Below are 15,894 nucleotides of genomic sequence, written 5' to 3'. Positions count from 1 at the left end.
CCAAAGCAATATTCACGTGCACCCCGACCAATCAAACCACGTGAATCGCATTGAAACTCAGATTCGTATCAGCCATTTTCCGACAAATCGCTTTCTAAGTTGCGTTAACGACTACATCTGACAAAACAAACTCGCCAGTGAGATGGTGGGAGGTGTCAGCTCTCCAAAGATATTTTCAGGTTGACAATTTTGGCACTTTGGAAGTGATTGAAAGCGACCGCGATTTAACGTTTAGAAAAGATAGTTTCTACTACTTTTCTCTAAACGTTAAATCGCGGCCCAAATCTTGCCTGGGTTTCCTTTAACGTCGTTCCAAACTATCAGCATCACTGCCACCAGCTGTTTGTTTCATTTGTTTGATAATTCATTTGCGCAATAAACACCATGACAAAATAACACAATACTAATAAAAACACGTGCAGGAGGAGGGGAAAACCTAAAGTGACTTATTCTATGTGCTCCTCCTTCAAACTGGTTTAACATTTAGAATAACAATAAAGAAGAAGTAAGTAATACACACAGTGCATGAAACATTGATAACATTGCGATAAGAATCATCAAATAACTGTTGATACGCGAGCTATGAACAATGGAATAGATGAAGGATGATAAGAGATACATGTTAACTTGACCATGGTCATTATCAACTCATTCACGTGTACACAAAACTTTTAAAAGACATTCCACACCTTATTGATAGTACCTTTTTCCGTTCATTCTCATCACCAAAACATTAAGCACAGGAGTAAATATCCAATGTTAGCCAACCCTTTGATCATATGGAATGAACCTGTAGATCGGTATCTATATTATCTTATAGTAAGAAGAAATTAAAAAGTAATGACCTACAGTCATAAAGCATTTAAATAATAGAGAAACTATTCATTGTAAGCAAACCCTTAGTAATCATGTGAATGAAGAACTTCCTATGTTATCTTATATTTGACTGTGTGAAAAGGGTTTGATGACCGTGTGGATTAATCTCCAAGCAGATCTAACGGTTGCAAAGACCGTATCCAACTGGCAAAATGAGTTTTTATTGCAACCCCATAAAAACTCCTTTTGCCAGTTGGATACGGTCTTTGCAACCTATAGATCTACTTGGAGACTACGTATGGATATGTTTGGAGAAAACCAACTGTTTTTGCGACTTCTTGTTATATGATTATGATTAAATGATTCATAATGTATTAATTCAAATGGTTGATAGACAGAATAACTATGTGTTACAATTGTTTACACAATTGTGCAATGGTAAGGACTATTGTGTTACGTATGATCTTATAACAATGTAAGTAAGTTAACTGGATGTACAAGTGAAATGACTGCATGGCAACCATGCAAGTGCATTGCATAGTAACAATTCAAGTGAAATAACTGCATAGTGTCACTATAAGTAAAATGGATCTGCAAACTGAGTAGTAACATTTTGAAAACAAGTGAAATGACTGAATGGTAATGAAGCAAGCGAAATGCCTGCATAGTAACAAAACAGATGAAACGAGTTCGGGGACCTCATACCTCCATGAAATATTTAGAGCTTTTGTGAATTTCTCGTTTTATCTTGTCCCGTTGATTAAGCAAATAAGGCTGTAACTAGCATAATTGATTTTAATCGATGGTCTTCTCTTCCAAAAATTTTTCTTCAGAAAAATATTACCTCCAAAACCAGAATATTTTTCTCTGCCGGGTCAGCCTTCAACAACTGTACAAAGAATACCAAATTTTTCATAGCCTTGCTTACAAGAGCAACGGTGGACCAAAATTAACACTAACTATCATAATTTGCAAAGTTACTAGTAATTATGTTATATGATCTGACAAGTAAATCAAATTTATCATGATATCTTTTAAATGTACTAGAATATTAAATGATGCCTGTTTTTCTTTAATACTATCAAACTTATGTTCAGACTGGTGTAGCTTTCATCCACATGCCGTCCTTGGTGTTCATAATGATCAACACTTCTTTCTTCGCAGGACGAGTCGGATCGACTTCAAAGACAAATCTGCCGAAACAAAGGACAGGGGAAGTGTCATTCATATAGACAATAACGTTTTTGACTGAACTGAAGTACTGTCCAAAAAGCGTCTCGTTATCAACTAAGCATCTCAATCCGTCTGATTATTATCTTAGCATATAGTGACAAATTTACTCAAATAGGTCTATGAAAAAACAAACATATCAAAGGCACTTTCTATTATATATTTTATATTGAATATTTTTCTTTCATATATCTCCAAAAACGTCGTGAATTTCTTATTCCGCTGCATACAGAAAAGAAATCAAACTGTTTTAGATTAGAAGTGGCATTAGTTGTCGACTTTCATGTCACTTATTGTATACTTAAGGGTTAATGACCCGCCCCGAGGTGTATATGGTGTCATAACGCCTGGTCATGTGCTATAACCACCGAATAAAACCACCGAGTGAGCGAAGCGAACGAGGTGGTTTTATGAGGTGGTTATAGCACATGACCAGGCGTTATGACACCATATACACCGAGGAACAGGCGGGTCATTAACATTATTATCACATAGCCTATCCAAACTGACCCATATAAGAGAGAAAAATTTCTGTATAATACATAGATTCTTTATTTAATACTATACATGTAAAATCAATCCATTGTACATATGATCTTCATATAATCCAATGTAAACAAGCGGTGACTTGTCTTCGAGCCCACACGGTTATAAATTGACAGGTTGTTAGACGCCTAGGTGTGGTAAGAATCGTACATGTTTACCTCCCCTTTGCCGCAAGTTGTAGTTTCCCCGGATAATTATTGCTCAAGCCGGAAAAAATCCCACAGAAGCGTACACATATCGAGCCGAGATCATTGTAGGTACAAACCTGTAAGAATTTGGGCGATTTTGACCGTAATTCTTTCGATGCCAACACATCGGTTTCGGGAAGTTACGTGTTCGTGACTTGGGCCATGGGGAGGGGGGCGTTTGTTTTGAACAAGACGACATCACTTTGCCAGTAATATTTTTAATTTTCGTCAGGTAAAACCCCTCAGAAACGTGAACATACCGGTCTGGGGTCCTCTTGGGTAGAAACGTAGGAGGTTTCATGGGCGATTTCTTTGTCTGCCATGATTTGCTACTTCGGGAAATACAATGTGATGAGTGGGGAGGGGACTCTGGCCGTGTGCCCGCTGCTTCTTGTTGGTGACACTCGTCAGCTTCCTTGCCTCTCAACTGCTGATGAAGTATGTTCCTGGGCGTCTTCCCTAACTTCCCATGACCCGAAAACTGACTCTAAGTCGGCGTCTGACAGTTCCTCGACGAAAAACTGTGGTACTCTTATGGCGGACGTTCGAACGCGTTCTGCGAACGATCGCCTGATCTGGGCCGGTTCCACTTTGACGGCGGGGGTGTGAAAAATATTGTTTTTAGTCCTTCCGTTTGAATTTTACTTGAATTATGTTTCGCCAACGAAACATATTGTTTTTGTCAGGTTTCTTCTCCTTCTTCTTCTTCTCCTGTCAAATCTTCAAATCGCTTCTTCTCGGTCGTCCGTCGACCAAATAAGCTGAAATTTGGTATGCAGGTAGAGTACGTGTATACCCCTAGACCCTTTTTAAATTATTTTGATATAAGTTTTTAAAATGATTTTATGGAGGTTTTTTGGTCATTTTCAGACAAAAGTCGCACATTATGGTCTCCAGTGCCGTGGTGTTGAAACCTGAGGACCTGACATTTGGTTTAGTTGTGCATTGGATATTTACCCAAAGGACCCCATTATTTTTTTTGGCATACACTACTTCAAAATGATTTATTTTGCAATTTTTTGATGCAATTTTTGGTTATTTTCTGTCGGGCCCAGCAAGAACTAGGTCATACTGTAACATAAGCCCTCCTACACTTCCCCGTGTCTGGGACTTAAAACCAAGCAGATGTCAGGGGGTACCTATACTAATGGTATTACAGAAACTTATATGTACCTTATGTTACATGGTACGGATGTTATATTTGAGATGTAGGTACCTATAGGAAAGGTGACTACACCTGACAATTACTTATGCTAATGAGGACCTAATTCGCATAATGTATGCATGAAGTTGTATGTGCCTTACCGTAAATGCTGCGGATGTCATCTTTCAGATGTAGGTACCTTTAGGAAAGGCGAACACACCAGGCCATAAATTATGCTAATGAGGACCTACTTTGCATAATCGATGCATGAAGTTGTATGTCCCTTACCGTAAAAGCTGCGGATGTCATCTTTGAGGTGTATGTACCTTTAGGAAAGGCGAACACACCTGGCCATAAATTATGCTAATGAGGACCTCATTTGCATGATTTTTGCATAAACTTGTAATTCCCTTACCGGAAAAGCTGCAGATGTCAAATTTGACATGTACGCACCGTTAGCAAAGGTGATCAGACCTGGCCATGAATTATGCTAATGAGGACCTCATTTGCATAATTAGCGCATAAACTTGTATTTCCCTTACCGTGACAACATGTAGGTATATGTAGGGAAGGTGAAAGCACCTGGACATAACTTATGCTCATGAGGACCTCATTTGCATAAATTATGCAGAAACTTGGATTTGCCCAGGAATTATTTTGGGACAGCCCACTTCTTGCATGAGGAGTATGGGCGAAACATCCTGAATTTGCTCTTAAAGCAAATGACGGCCAGTCTAGTTGAATTTGTTTTCCTTTTTAAATGTATTGTTTATGTATCCTAAGAAATTTTTTTGGGAATCTTAAGACAATAAAGATATTCTAAACAAGGTTAAGAAAAAGATTCATCAAAAAGATACCCCCTCTACAAAATGCAACGGTTTTGTTCTTACATGACGTCAATAAGTGGTGTGTTATGGCGTGATAACAGACCACTTATTGTGGGCAATGGAGGCTTCTGATTGGTCGACGCCATCTACCTATGTGATAATATACCTTATTACCTTCATTATCTTTACTGCTCTGCTCACTTTTGTAAAGTAAAAATGAATGTAGTCGCTAGCATATACACGTTTCATGTATTCTTTCATGAGCATGGTAGTTTCTCTTACTTGTAAATCAGCCTTGCAAGCAGCACCTTCACTTCGTTCATTGCAAAGTTCTGACCAATGCAGTTCCTGAACAGGGGTGACAATGTGATGTTACTATTCCAAACGCATTAATTGAATATGGTTCAATTATCTAATAATGCGCTGACATAGACGGCTAACCGACAAAACGGATCTTGAAAAACACAATTCAAGCGAAAACAAGGCTAACCTCTGTCCTGCCGAAAACGGCAAGAAGGCATGAGAGTCTCTGTCTTTCATGCGCTCAGGACGAAAACGACTCGGATCAAACTCCTGTAACGAGATAACCAGTGGTAATGTGCAGGTAATAATTCTATACTAAAACGTGATTTAGATGATTACAACCGAAACCTCAATCTTTGGGCTTTACTGTGGTATCAACTTAAAAGTTACTATTAAACAACAGGTAAAATAGGAAACTTTGCTAGGTTTATTGTCATGTCATCAACAGTCACTAGAATTTCGATCTTCAGTGATAAGTTACCAGGTCCCAATTTTCTTGGCTTACAGAGCTGATGTTATATCTGCATGATGTGCTAAATTTTAGTGACCAATAAGGGACCCCCAATGAGCGACTATACCATGTGATCGGGTCCCCAGACGGCCGGGTTGTGGTGCAGTCCGTACAGGTGTATGGCTACATCATACCCCTTTGGTACAGTAACGCCGTCAATCACAGTGTCCTCCAGCATTTTGCGCTCGATGAGAGCAAGAGGAGAGTGAAGCCGCATAGCTTCTTTCAGGCACATGGTCAGGTAAGGGAGTTTCTGCAAGTCTTCCCTGAAATATCAAAGTAAAAATATTTAGGGCGTGTGGGAATTGCAACAAAAAGCACAGGACTTTTCGGCGACGCCTGTCACGGCCTGAGGGGCTAGCCTGATAATATATCATATGTCCGTTTCCCGTTTATGCCCCTCAAACCCTGTATCTTATATTTCGTAATAATTCAAAAGAGACGACCGTCATCATATATTCATTTCATAATTGTCTCGTGTAAGTCAGCCGCCCACCGTTGCGGTGCTTTTATTTCTTCCGACTGAAAGTGCAACGTTCTATCATAACCTCCACCAGAAGCGCCTGGACAACGCTCACGTGTAGCGCACTAGTATTGCGATGTCGTCTTACCATTGAATTGTGTCATCCTCCCTGCCAGACAGTAAATAATTCACTTCTTCCCGCACCTTGTCCTGATGATGTGGATGTTGAGCCAGGGAGTACAGGGTCCAGGACAGGGAACTTGCTGTCGTGTCGTGTCCTGATAAAACGATTCTTCCAACTTCATTCTCTTTACAACCATCCATCCAAAGCAACAATTAACGTAACGCCTTTTCAATTCAATAATACAGTAGGCAACTTGATTTTATTAAGTACTCTATACTGCATAATTATCCTAGGTACTTGCACCAACATTTCCATTGTATTTTGTTGCCATTTTCGGGTAGAATATCATTTACCAGGATTGTTATGGAGGACTGTGTGTTATTGTATGGAAAGAGGAAAAAGAAACAAAGAAGCAAGATGGAACGTCACCAGCAAACATGAAGGTGTCCACTTCTTCCCTGATCTCCAGATCCGTTAGCCCAGTTCCGTCCTCGTAACGCGCTGACAGTAGAAGGTCGAGGAAGTCCAGCCTGCCGGTTGTTTGTTGAGGACGTCCGTCGCGCATCTAGATTTGATTATGAACAAACAAAAGTTGACATCTATGTGCCTTTTTGTCTCTAAAATGAACACCGGCCCATGTGTTCATCCCCTTTCAGTGGTGAAATCGTGAAGGCAGACCATTACCAAATGCAAGCGATACATTTGATTATAATATGTGAGTGTACATGTCTAACTAGGGAAGAGCGTCATTTGCTTTACTTAGCTTAGAAGAATCATTACGCTGTTGTATCCACTTCAGTACTTACGAGTTGCTGCCTTCTTTTTGCAATGATTAGTTCCGACGTGTTGTGCACAAACTTGCACAGGCGAGTGTATTCACGCCCCCGTGGAAGCCGTTTGTACGCAGAAGGTGCTACTATAAATATTGGGTTGCTGCATACACAAAAACAACATAGAAAAAAAATGAAAATGGCTTGTGATGTCTTCTTTGATTTGGATTCACAAAAGGTCTTACATGTTAATCGCGAGTCAGTTCCAACACGCATTACCCATTGATGGGATATTCCATGTCAGTGCTGATTGGCTGTTACAAGAATATTCGTCAAACAATGACTCGAAAAGGTAGCGAAATACGTACCTCCAAATTGATTGGCTGATGTTGAATAATGACGATGACCGCTCTGCAACAAAGTCATTGATCGGATGCTCTATGTCAGTGCTGATTGGCTGATGTTGAATATGGTGATTATCGCTCTACAACATAGCCATTGATTGGATGCTCTATGTCAGTGTTGATTGGCTGATGTTGAATATGGCGATGGCCACTCTGCAACAAAACCATTGATTGGATGCTCTATGTCGGTGTTGATTGGGTTATGTGGAATGGTGGTGATGATCACTATACATTAAAGCCATTGATTGAATGCTTTTTGTCAGTGCTGATTGGCTGATGTTGAGTAATGACGATAACCGCTCTACAACATAGCTGTTGACTGGATGTGCTATCCCATGTCCTGAAAGGCTGATGTTAAATATTGACGATGATCATCCTATGACATACGGCAGAATTAAAGATACTTACAACACCATCTCGATAAACAGGATTTCTAGTTTCCTAATTGCTTCGACGTACTCGTTCTTGGTCCTGAGGAGGGAAGAAATGATGGAAACGTTGGTATATTGAGCTCTTCCTCATCGAGTAACTGAAGACATTTCTTGGACAAATGTACCCCTGTAAACGTCGGCAGTTAGTAATAGTGGTTAGCGTGTACATCAAATCTGACCTTAGATTGTTTTCACGAAATGTATACAAATATGTGTTGTTTTCATTAATCACAATCCATTAAACAAGTACATGTATGTCCCCTTTTAATTGAAACTTGTTAGTGACTTACTCATCTGACATCTGTCCCCCTGAAAAAGCACATTGTAGGATGGTTTCCAGGGTACACATGCTGGCCTCTTGGAACATCTCGAAAATTTGACCTCTCTTGGTAGTCTCTAAAAGCTTGCTCTGTGGAAGCACAGAAAATTCGTGTCTGTACACATAACGGCACAGTTGAGTACATTCTATAGCCCTATACCTTTAAGTAATATATATATATATAGTGTATTTATATATACAATGTTGCAAGTGATTTCTATGAAAAATTGCGCTGCATAAATCTTTATCATCAGAACTAAGGCAGTAATCATGATATTAATTACGTTAGAAGTTTTCTAACTCATAGTAAATGGTCACAAGAATTGACCGTAAAATAAATGAAATCATCAATTTTATAAGCTTACTATCATTTCCGTGGCTTCCCTGTTGTAGACGCTGACGTACTGTTTGAGGATGTCAAAGTGGAAAGCAGGCGTGAGGAGACGTCGGCGAACCTTCCATGTGTCTCCGTCACTCATGAACAGGCCGTTACCTAGCAAATCAAATGAATCCTAGCCATTGGTTCTCTTCATTTTTAAAAGTTTTTATTGCATTTCGCAATATAATAAAAAATAATTGTATAATACAAACAGAGGTTCTCAACTTATGCTGACCACAAATACATGCATCCGGAAACACAACAGACACACACACACACACACACACACACACACACGCACACACCAAAGATAATACCTCAATTTTTCATTAGGTAAAAAAGGCCAAGGTAAAAACTCACCCAGCCATGAGTGCAGCGTGCCGTACACATTTGACTTTTTGCCTTTAAACACAGAGAGAGGTGAACGTGTGTAAAAGATTGAGATGATATAGATTAATTTGGGATAAAAACAAATAGTGCTTTTACATGTCGCAATGGCTAGATTACTAATTGTATTTGCTGTGTTGGCAAGTGTCAAAAGTATGTTCACATAATTTACATTCTTCTGACATGTACTTGGCCTTTCATATATGGCATATATATAAATAATACAAGATTGTAGTAGGCAAGGTTGCATTATGCACTTCAGTAGTTTGAATACATCAGGCTTAAAGTACGTAAAGTAGTTTCAGAAAGATTCACGCTCTTGATTTTGTTCTGTGTCACGAAAAAAAAACTCACTTTGGTATTTCATGAGCTGCTTGATGGTTTCCGGATGAGTTATGTTGATGGTATTATTGAATCCCGCCATCCAGAAAGAGTGAGCCTGCGGGTGCTTCTCCACAACCGCCCGTGTCATGGACAGGTACTTCTCACCAAACGTGAAGTCAGTCTGCGTGTCATACAAGTCAGATATTGATACGGAATCTGAGTTTTTCGTTTGTTTGCTTGTCTGTTTGTTTGTTTGTTTGTTTGTCTTGGTGTGTTTTAGAGTTTGGCCTGGGTTAAAATTTGTTCCTCGGTTGAGTTGTAACTGGAGACTAGCAGGATGCAGATGTGAGTGGGAAGATGACAGCAAAGGTCACATCGTTTGCCAGAGTGACAGGAAGCGCAGGAAGTTTAGGAAACATAGATGCCAGAATTATTCGTTAATCAGACAAGACGGTCTAGGTCAAGGGGATATTGTGTTTGGTCGGCCAGTTTATATTTTCAAATTTATGTATTCTAAATATGTAACGTTGTGATGTTCACCACAGAGTAACAGGAATAGATCAATGGTCACATGTAATGTTAATCGAAACCTTATTTGCATGATCAATGAACTACAATCAAACAGGACATACGAGAACCTCTAGATATTTAACGAAGTCATAAGATCTTTGAGTTCTAGTTTTGTAAAATGGCGTCGTTTTAAAGATCCCAAACATTCTCAGGGGTGTGCTTGTGCAGAATGCGTCTCACATATTGTCATAGTTCCCAATCTCTGCCAGTACGTACAATGCCCACCAGTGCCCCCTTCCCACGATACTAGTCTCTCCAGAGGTTGAGGATCATAACAGTGTATTGATACGCCATGAATTTGATACCGTTGTAATTGTAAGGATGTTTCAGACCTACCAAGTGATTGTTACCGTAGAGCCAGTGGTAGGGAGGGGAGGGGAACTTGCTTCCCAGACTTATGTCCTTCCGGAGCCCCAACAGAGACTTAACGACCACAACCAACACGTAGACAAGTGCCGGGAGGAGTAGCCCAACGAGAAGGCTCGTGGTGTCGCAAAGTCCCACCAGGCTGACCATCTCTGGATATGTCAAACAGAAATAAGACACTTCTTCAGTGGTAAAGATAAGTCTGGTTAAAGATTGACATGAACTCTTCCTGAGAATGGTATAAGCCCTGATGAATACATGTTGGTTCATCCAACCAAGGAGGTTTCATACAAAACCTCTTTGGTCCAACTGTATCTAGGCTAGCTATATGCCATATCAAACCTGCGTGTATTACTTACTATTGTCTGCATACCAGCGCATGTAGATCTAGTGTGTATTACCTTTTGCCGCTGGCGACAACTTGAAATATGTCATAGGTTACGGTATACGGTACCTTCATCCTTATAGCCGGTAGACACAGGTGTAAAACTACTTCTAAACAAAAGCAGACATCTACAAAATACAAGCAAACTTACTTGCAAAGTAATCAGAGAGGATCTTTTCGAGCAGGTAGGTTGTGAATGTGTAATGTTGTACCGTGGTGGGACAGCGTGGGAGAAGACTATGATAACAACTACGCGTGACCTTTACTCCCTGGTGAGATAAAAGTAAAACAAACTATTGAAGCCTTAAGGTAACCACATAGATAACATGTCACTACTAGTAGTTATGTATCGAACCATAGACAGTTGGATTGGCGCTAGTTGAATGTGCTTTATTCGTATTCATTCCCTTGTCTGAAATGAGAAACTAAAAAAACGGAGGATTTTGAAAATCGTTAACATATTTTTCTGCTATTGTATTAGCACAAAGCAAGCTTTCTCGCAACTTGAAAATGTGGATGTCTTGTTTTTTTTGCCCGCCTTATTTTTTTTTCGCCCGCGTGCGCAAAATTTGGAGTCTGCAGAGGCTGTCATCCATAACATTTACTTGCTGTGGCCTAACATGAATCCCACCCAGAGTATGGTTTAAGACCTGGTAGATAGGCTTGGTTTGTCCAAGCTGGCCATATGAGAATTACTAATGTATAAGACATGGTAAATAGCTATATATGTTGGTTTCTCCAACTCTATATATATAGGCTATATGCCTATCAAACCTACGTGCATTACGTGTTGTATTCTGCATACCAGCCCATGTAGAGTTAGTGAAGTACCACCTTTTGTTTGGCGACAACTTGAAATATCTCACAGATGTATACGGTACATCCATCCTTATAGCGTACACATATGATATAGGTGTAAACCTACTTCTAGACAAAACCAGACATCTACAAAATATAAGCAAACTTACCTGCTATGTAATGCACTTGGATCTATTCGACCGGGTAGGCTGTGAATGTAAAATGTTGTAACGTGGTGCAACAGTGTGGAAGAAGACTATGATAACTAGGTCAGAGTGTGACCTTTACCCTTTGAATAATCAAAATGAACTACTCAGCAGTAAAGTCTGTCCCACTTAGATAATAACAAGTCAATACTAGTCGTTGTGCATCGAACCGTCGACAAATAAAGTGGTGATATTACAATGTGCTTCATTCGCATTCATGCCCTTGCCTGAAAAGAGAAACTAAAAAAACGGAGGATTTTGACAATTCTTAACGTATTTTTCTGCTATTGTATTAGCACAAAGCAAACTTTCTCGCGGCCTCATTTGGTCCATGTAAAAACAGATACGCCTGATGCTTCAACTTAGTATCGGTAGTTTGTGAATTGAGTACTATGTCTATGAAAAGTTCAGTGCTGAATTAATTTAATCAACAAATCTATGCTATCATCATGGCATGTTTACAATAAAAACAAGTACGACAAAAGCGGTTAGCTATGATGGCACATATATAGTTGTTGTCACGTGTTTTTAACGGCTTCAGAGTAACTTTCTGTATTTCGTTACATTGATTCTGACTGCAAGCAATACGCGTCAGATATGCCTCCTTGCGACATGCCCATGCCATGCAAACTAGTCATCAAGCAGATGTTGGAAAGGGAGGGGTGAGTGTCAGAAAAGCCCGTCCCCACCTCAAATAGAATTCTCCAAGGCGAAATTCCGATTTACCGTGATCCCCATGTTTTTCTCTTTCGATCTGTTTATCTGGAGTAATGATAATTGCTGTGTCCCGAATTTTTTACTTGCAGAAATAGACTATGATACAATTAAACTATTTGCAAAATAATCGCAAGGATGATTACAGCAAACGCTATACAAATAGTTAGAAAAAAGATGATCGTTTTACCTTGCTGTATGTGAAAGACGAATAAATGTTTGTTGATGAATGTTAGACATCCAGGTAGTAAGATACGCCAAAAAGAGTTACTTATGCAACTGGATACAATTTTGAAACAGTCAGACGCTTCAGACAGCATCCCCTGTCTTAGCTTTCGTCAGTGACTAACGAGTAATAAGAGCTGTAATAATATTCCTCACATTGTCTTAGCTGTATGTCTGTTGAAGACAATAAAAAGACGGGGGTTTCTGAGGTACGGCAATTCAGTCAGACAGTTAGGACAGCAACAGCGGAGAGTTGAGACTAAGTGAGCAGAGCCAGCATTATGTAGTCACAGTCAGTCTGACTTATGACTCGGGAGACTCCCGTGCCCAGTGTACGGGAAAACTTGTCTCTGCGTTTGTGATGTGCTATACAAACCCGGATAATGATTTTAATGTTGACATCAGTGTTAATATTTTATTGAATACAGGTATAAAAGACTTGTTGGTCGTATCATCATGTTTTAAATTAGTCGCTTCAATTCTTCTTACCTGCTTTATGGTATTCGAGTTTGAAAATGTGGATGTCTTGTTTTTTTGGCGCGCCTTATTTTTTTTCGCCCGCGTGCGCAAAATTTGGAGTCTGCAGAGGCTGTCATCCATAACATTTACTTGCTGTGGCCTAACATGAATCCCACCCAGAGTATGGTTTAATACCTGGTAGATAGGGCTTGGTTTGTCCAAGCTGGCCATATGAGAATTACTAATGTATAAGACATGGTAAATAGCTATATATGTTGGTTTCTCCAACTCTATATATATAGGCTATATGCCTATCAAACCTACGTGCATTACGTGTTGTATTCTGCATACCAGCCCATGTAGAGTTAGTGAAGTACCACCTTTTGTTTGGCGACAACTTGAAATATCTTACAGATGTATACGGTACATTAATCCTTATAGCGTACACATATGATATAGGTGTAAACCTACTTCTAGACAAAACCAGACATCTACAAAATATAAGCAAACTTACCTGCTATGTAATGCACTTGGATCTATTCGACCGGGTAGGCTGTGGATGTAAAATGTTGTAACGTGGTGCAACAGTGTGGAAGAAGACTATGATAACTAGGTCAGAGTGTGACCTTTACCCTTTGAATAATCAAAATGAACTACTCAGCAGTAAAGTCTGTCCCACATAGATAATAACAAGTCAATACTAGTCGTTGTACATCGAACCGTCGACAAATAAAGTGGTGATATTACAATGTGCTTCATTCGCATTCATGCCCTTGCCTGAAAAGAGAAACTAAAAAAACGGAGGATTTTGAAAATTCTTAACGTATTTTTCTGCTATTGTATTAGCACAAAGCAAACTTTCTCGCGGCCTCATTTGGTCCATGTAAAAACAGATACGCCTGATGCTTCAACTTAGTATCGGTAGTTTGTGAATTGAGTACTATGTCTATGAAAAGTTTAGTGCTGAATTAATTTAATCAACAAATTTATGCCATCATCATGGCATGTTTACAATAAAAACAAGTACGACAAAAGCGGTTAGCTATGATGGCACATATATAGTTGTTGTCACGTGTTTTTAACGGCTTCAGAGTAACTTTCTGTATTTCGTTACATTGATTCTGACTGCAAGCAATACGCGTCAGATATGCCTCCTTGCGACATGCCCATGCCATGCAAACTAGTCATCAAGCAGATGTTGGAAAGGGAGGGGTGAGTGTCAGAAAAGCCCGTCCCTACCTCAAATAGAATTTTCGAAGGCGAAATTCCGATTTACCTTGATCCCCGTGTTTTTCTCTTTCGATCTGTTTCTCTGGAGTAATGGAAATTGCTGTGTCCCGAATTATTTACTTGCAGACATAGACTATGATACAATTAAACTATTTGCAAAATAATCGCAAGGATGATTACAGCAAACGCTATACAAATAGTTAGAAAAAAAATGATCGTTTTACCTTGCTGTATGTGAAAGACGCATAAATGTTTGTTGATGAATGTTAGACATCCAGGTAGTAAGATACGCCAAAAAGAGTTACTCAAGCAACTGGATAAAATTTTGAAACAGTCAGACGCTTCAGACAGCATCCGCTGTCTTAGCTTTCGGTACGGGAAGCCTTGTCTCTGCGTTTGTGATGTGCTATACAAACCCGGATAATGATTTTAATGTTGACATCAGTGTCAATATTTTATTGAATACAGGTATAAAAGAGTTGTTGGTTGTATCAACATGTTTTAAATTTGTCGCTTCAATTCTTCTTACATGCTTTATGGTATTCGAGTTTGAAAATGTGGATGTCTTGTTTTTTTGGCGCGCCTTATTTTTTTTCGCCCGCGTGCGCAAAATTTGGAGTCTGCAGAGGCTGTCATCCATAACATTTACTTGCTGTGGCCTAACATGAATCCCACCCAGAGAATGGTTTAAGACCTGGTAGATAGGGCTTGGTTTGTCCAAGCTGGCCATATGAGAATTACTAATGTATAAGACATGGTAAATAGCTATATATGTTGGTTTCTCCAACGCTATATATCTAGGCTATATGCCTATCTAACCTACGTGCATTACGTGTTGTATTCTGCATACCAGCCCATGTAGAGTTAGTGAAGTACCACCTTTTGTTTGGCGACAACTTGAAATATCTCACAGATGTATACGGTACATCCATCCTTATAGCGTACACATATGATATAGGTGTAAACCTACTTCTAGACAAAACCAGACATCTACAAAATATAAGCAAACTTACCTGCTATGTAATGCACTTGGATCTATTCGACCAGGTAGGCTGTGAATGTAAAATGTTGTAACGTGGTGCAACAGTGTGGAAGAAGACTATGATAACTAGGTCAGAGTGTGACCTTTACCCTTTGAATAATCAAAATGAACTACTCAGCAGTAAAGTCTGTCCCACTTAGATAATAACAAGTCAATACTAGTCGTTGTGCATCGAACCGTCGACAAATAAAGTGGTGATATTACAATGTGCTTCATTCGCATTCATGCCCTTGCCTGAAAAGAGAAACTAAAAAAACGGAGGATTTAGAAAATCGTTTACGAATTCTTCTGCTATTGTATTAGCACAAAGCAAACTTTCTCGCGGCCTTATTTGGTCCCTGTAAAAGCAGACACGCTGGATGTTTCAACTTAGTATCGGTAGTTGGTGAATTGAATACCATGTCTATGAAAAGTTCAGTGCTGAATTAATCAACAAATTTATGCCATCATCATGGCGTGTTTATAATAAAATACGTACGACAAAAGCGGTTAGCTACGATGGCACATAGTTGTTATCACGTTTAGTTAACGGCTTCAGAGTAACTTTCTGTATTTTCGTATTTTCGTTACGTTGATTCTGACTGCAGGCAATACGCGTCAGATATGCCTCCTTGCGACATGCCCATGTCATGCATACTAGTCATCAAGCAGATGTTGGAAAGGGAAGGGTTGCGTGTCAGAAAAACCCTTCCCCACCTTAGATGAAATTCTCCAAGGCGAAATTTCGATTTCA

At 39.5% G+C, this 15,894-nt stretch overlaps 1 protein-coding gene across 1 annotated transcript; it reads right to left on the bottom strand.

Moving 5' to 3' along the window:
- Positions 1-1,186: 1,186 nt before the first annotated feature.
- LOC136440620 (cytochrome P450 4F6-like) lies at positions 1,187-8,862 on the bottom strand. Its single transcript, XM_066436697.1, has 11 exons — positions 8,816-8,862; positions 8,442-8,569; positions 8,048-8,166; positions 7,735-7,797; positions 6,959-7,085; positions 6,582-6,717; positions 6,177-6,306; positions 5,633-5,831; positions 5,242-5,324; positions 5,034-5,099; positions 1,187-2,009 (listed from the first exon to the last, which is right to left on the bottom strand). The coding sequence occupies exons 2-11, from the start codon at positions 8,553-8,555 to the stop codon at positions 1,910-1,912; spliced, it is 1,137 nt and encodes a 378-aa protein (XP_066292794.1). The 5' UTR covers positions 8,556-8,569; positions 8,816-8,862; the 3' UTR covers positions 1,187-1,909.
- Between the last annotated feature and the right edge of the window lie 7,032 nt (positions 8,863-15,894).

Source organism: Branchiostoma lanceolatum, chromosome 8, assembly GCF_035083965.1.
Source record: "Branchiostoma lanceolatum isolate klBraLanc5 chromosome 8, klBraLanc5.hap2, whole genome shotgun sequence".
NCBI lineage: Eukaryota > Metazoa > Chordata > Leptocardii > Amphioxiformes > Branchiostomatidae > Branchiostoma > Branchiostoma lanceolatum.
Note: the sequence above shows the minus strand (reverse complement) of the source record. Positions and strands in the feature narration are given on the sequence as shown.

Bases quoted from the DNA above. Each gene is read 5' to 3' on its own strand.
- LOC136440620 (XM_066436697.1), bottom strand. From the start codon at position 8,555: ATGAGTGACGGAGACACATGGAAGGTTCGCCGACGTCTCCTCACGCCT. The intron at 7,798-8,047 runs GTAAGTCACTAA...TTCCCTCCTCAG, and splicing joins GGGGGACAGATGTCAGATGA to GACCAAGAACGAGTACGTCG. The intron at 5,100-5,241 runs GTTAGCCTTGTT...ACCCCTGTTCAG, and splicing joins CCGTTTTCGGCAGGACAGAG to GAACTGCATTGGTCAGAACT.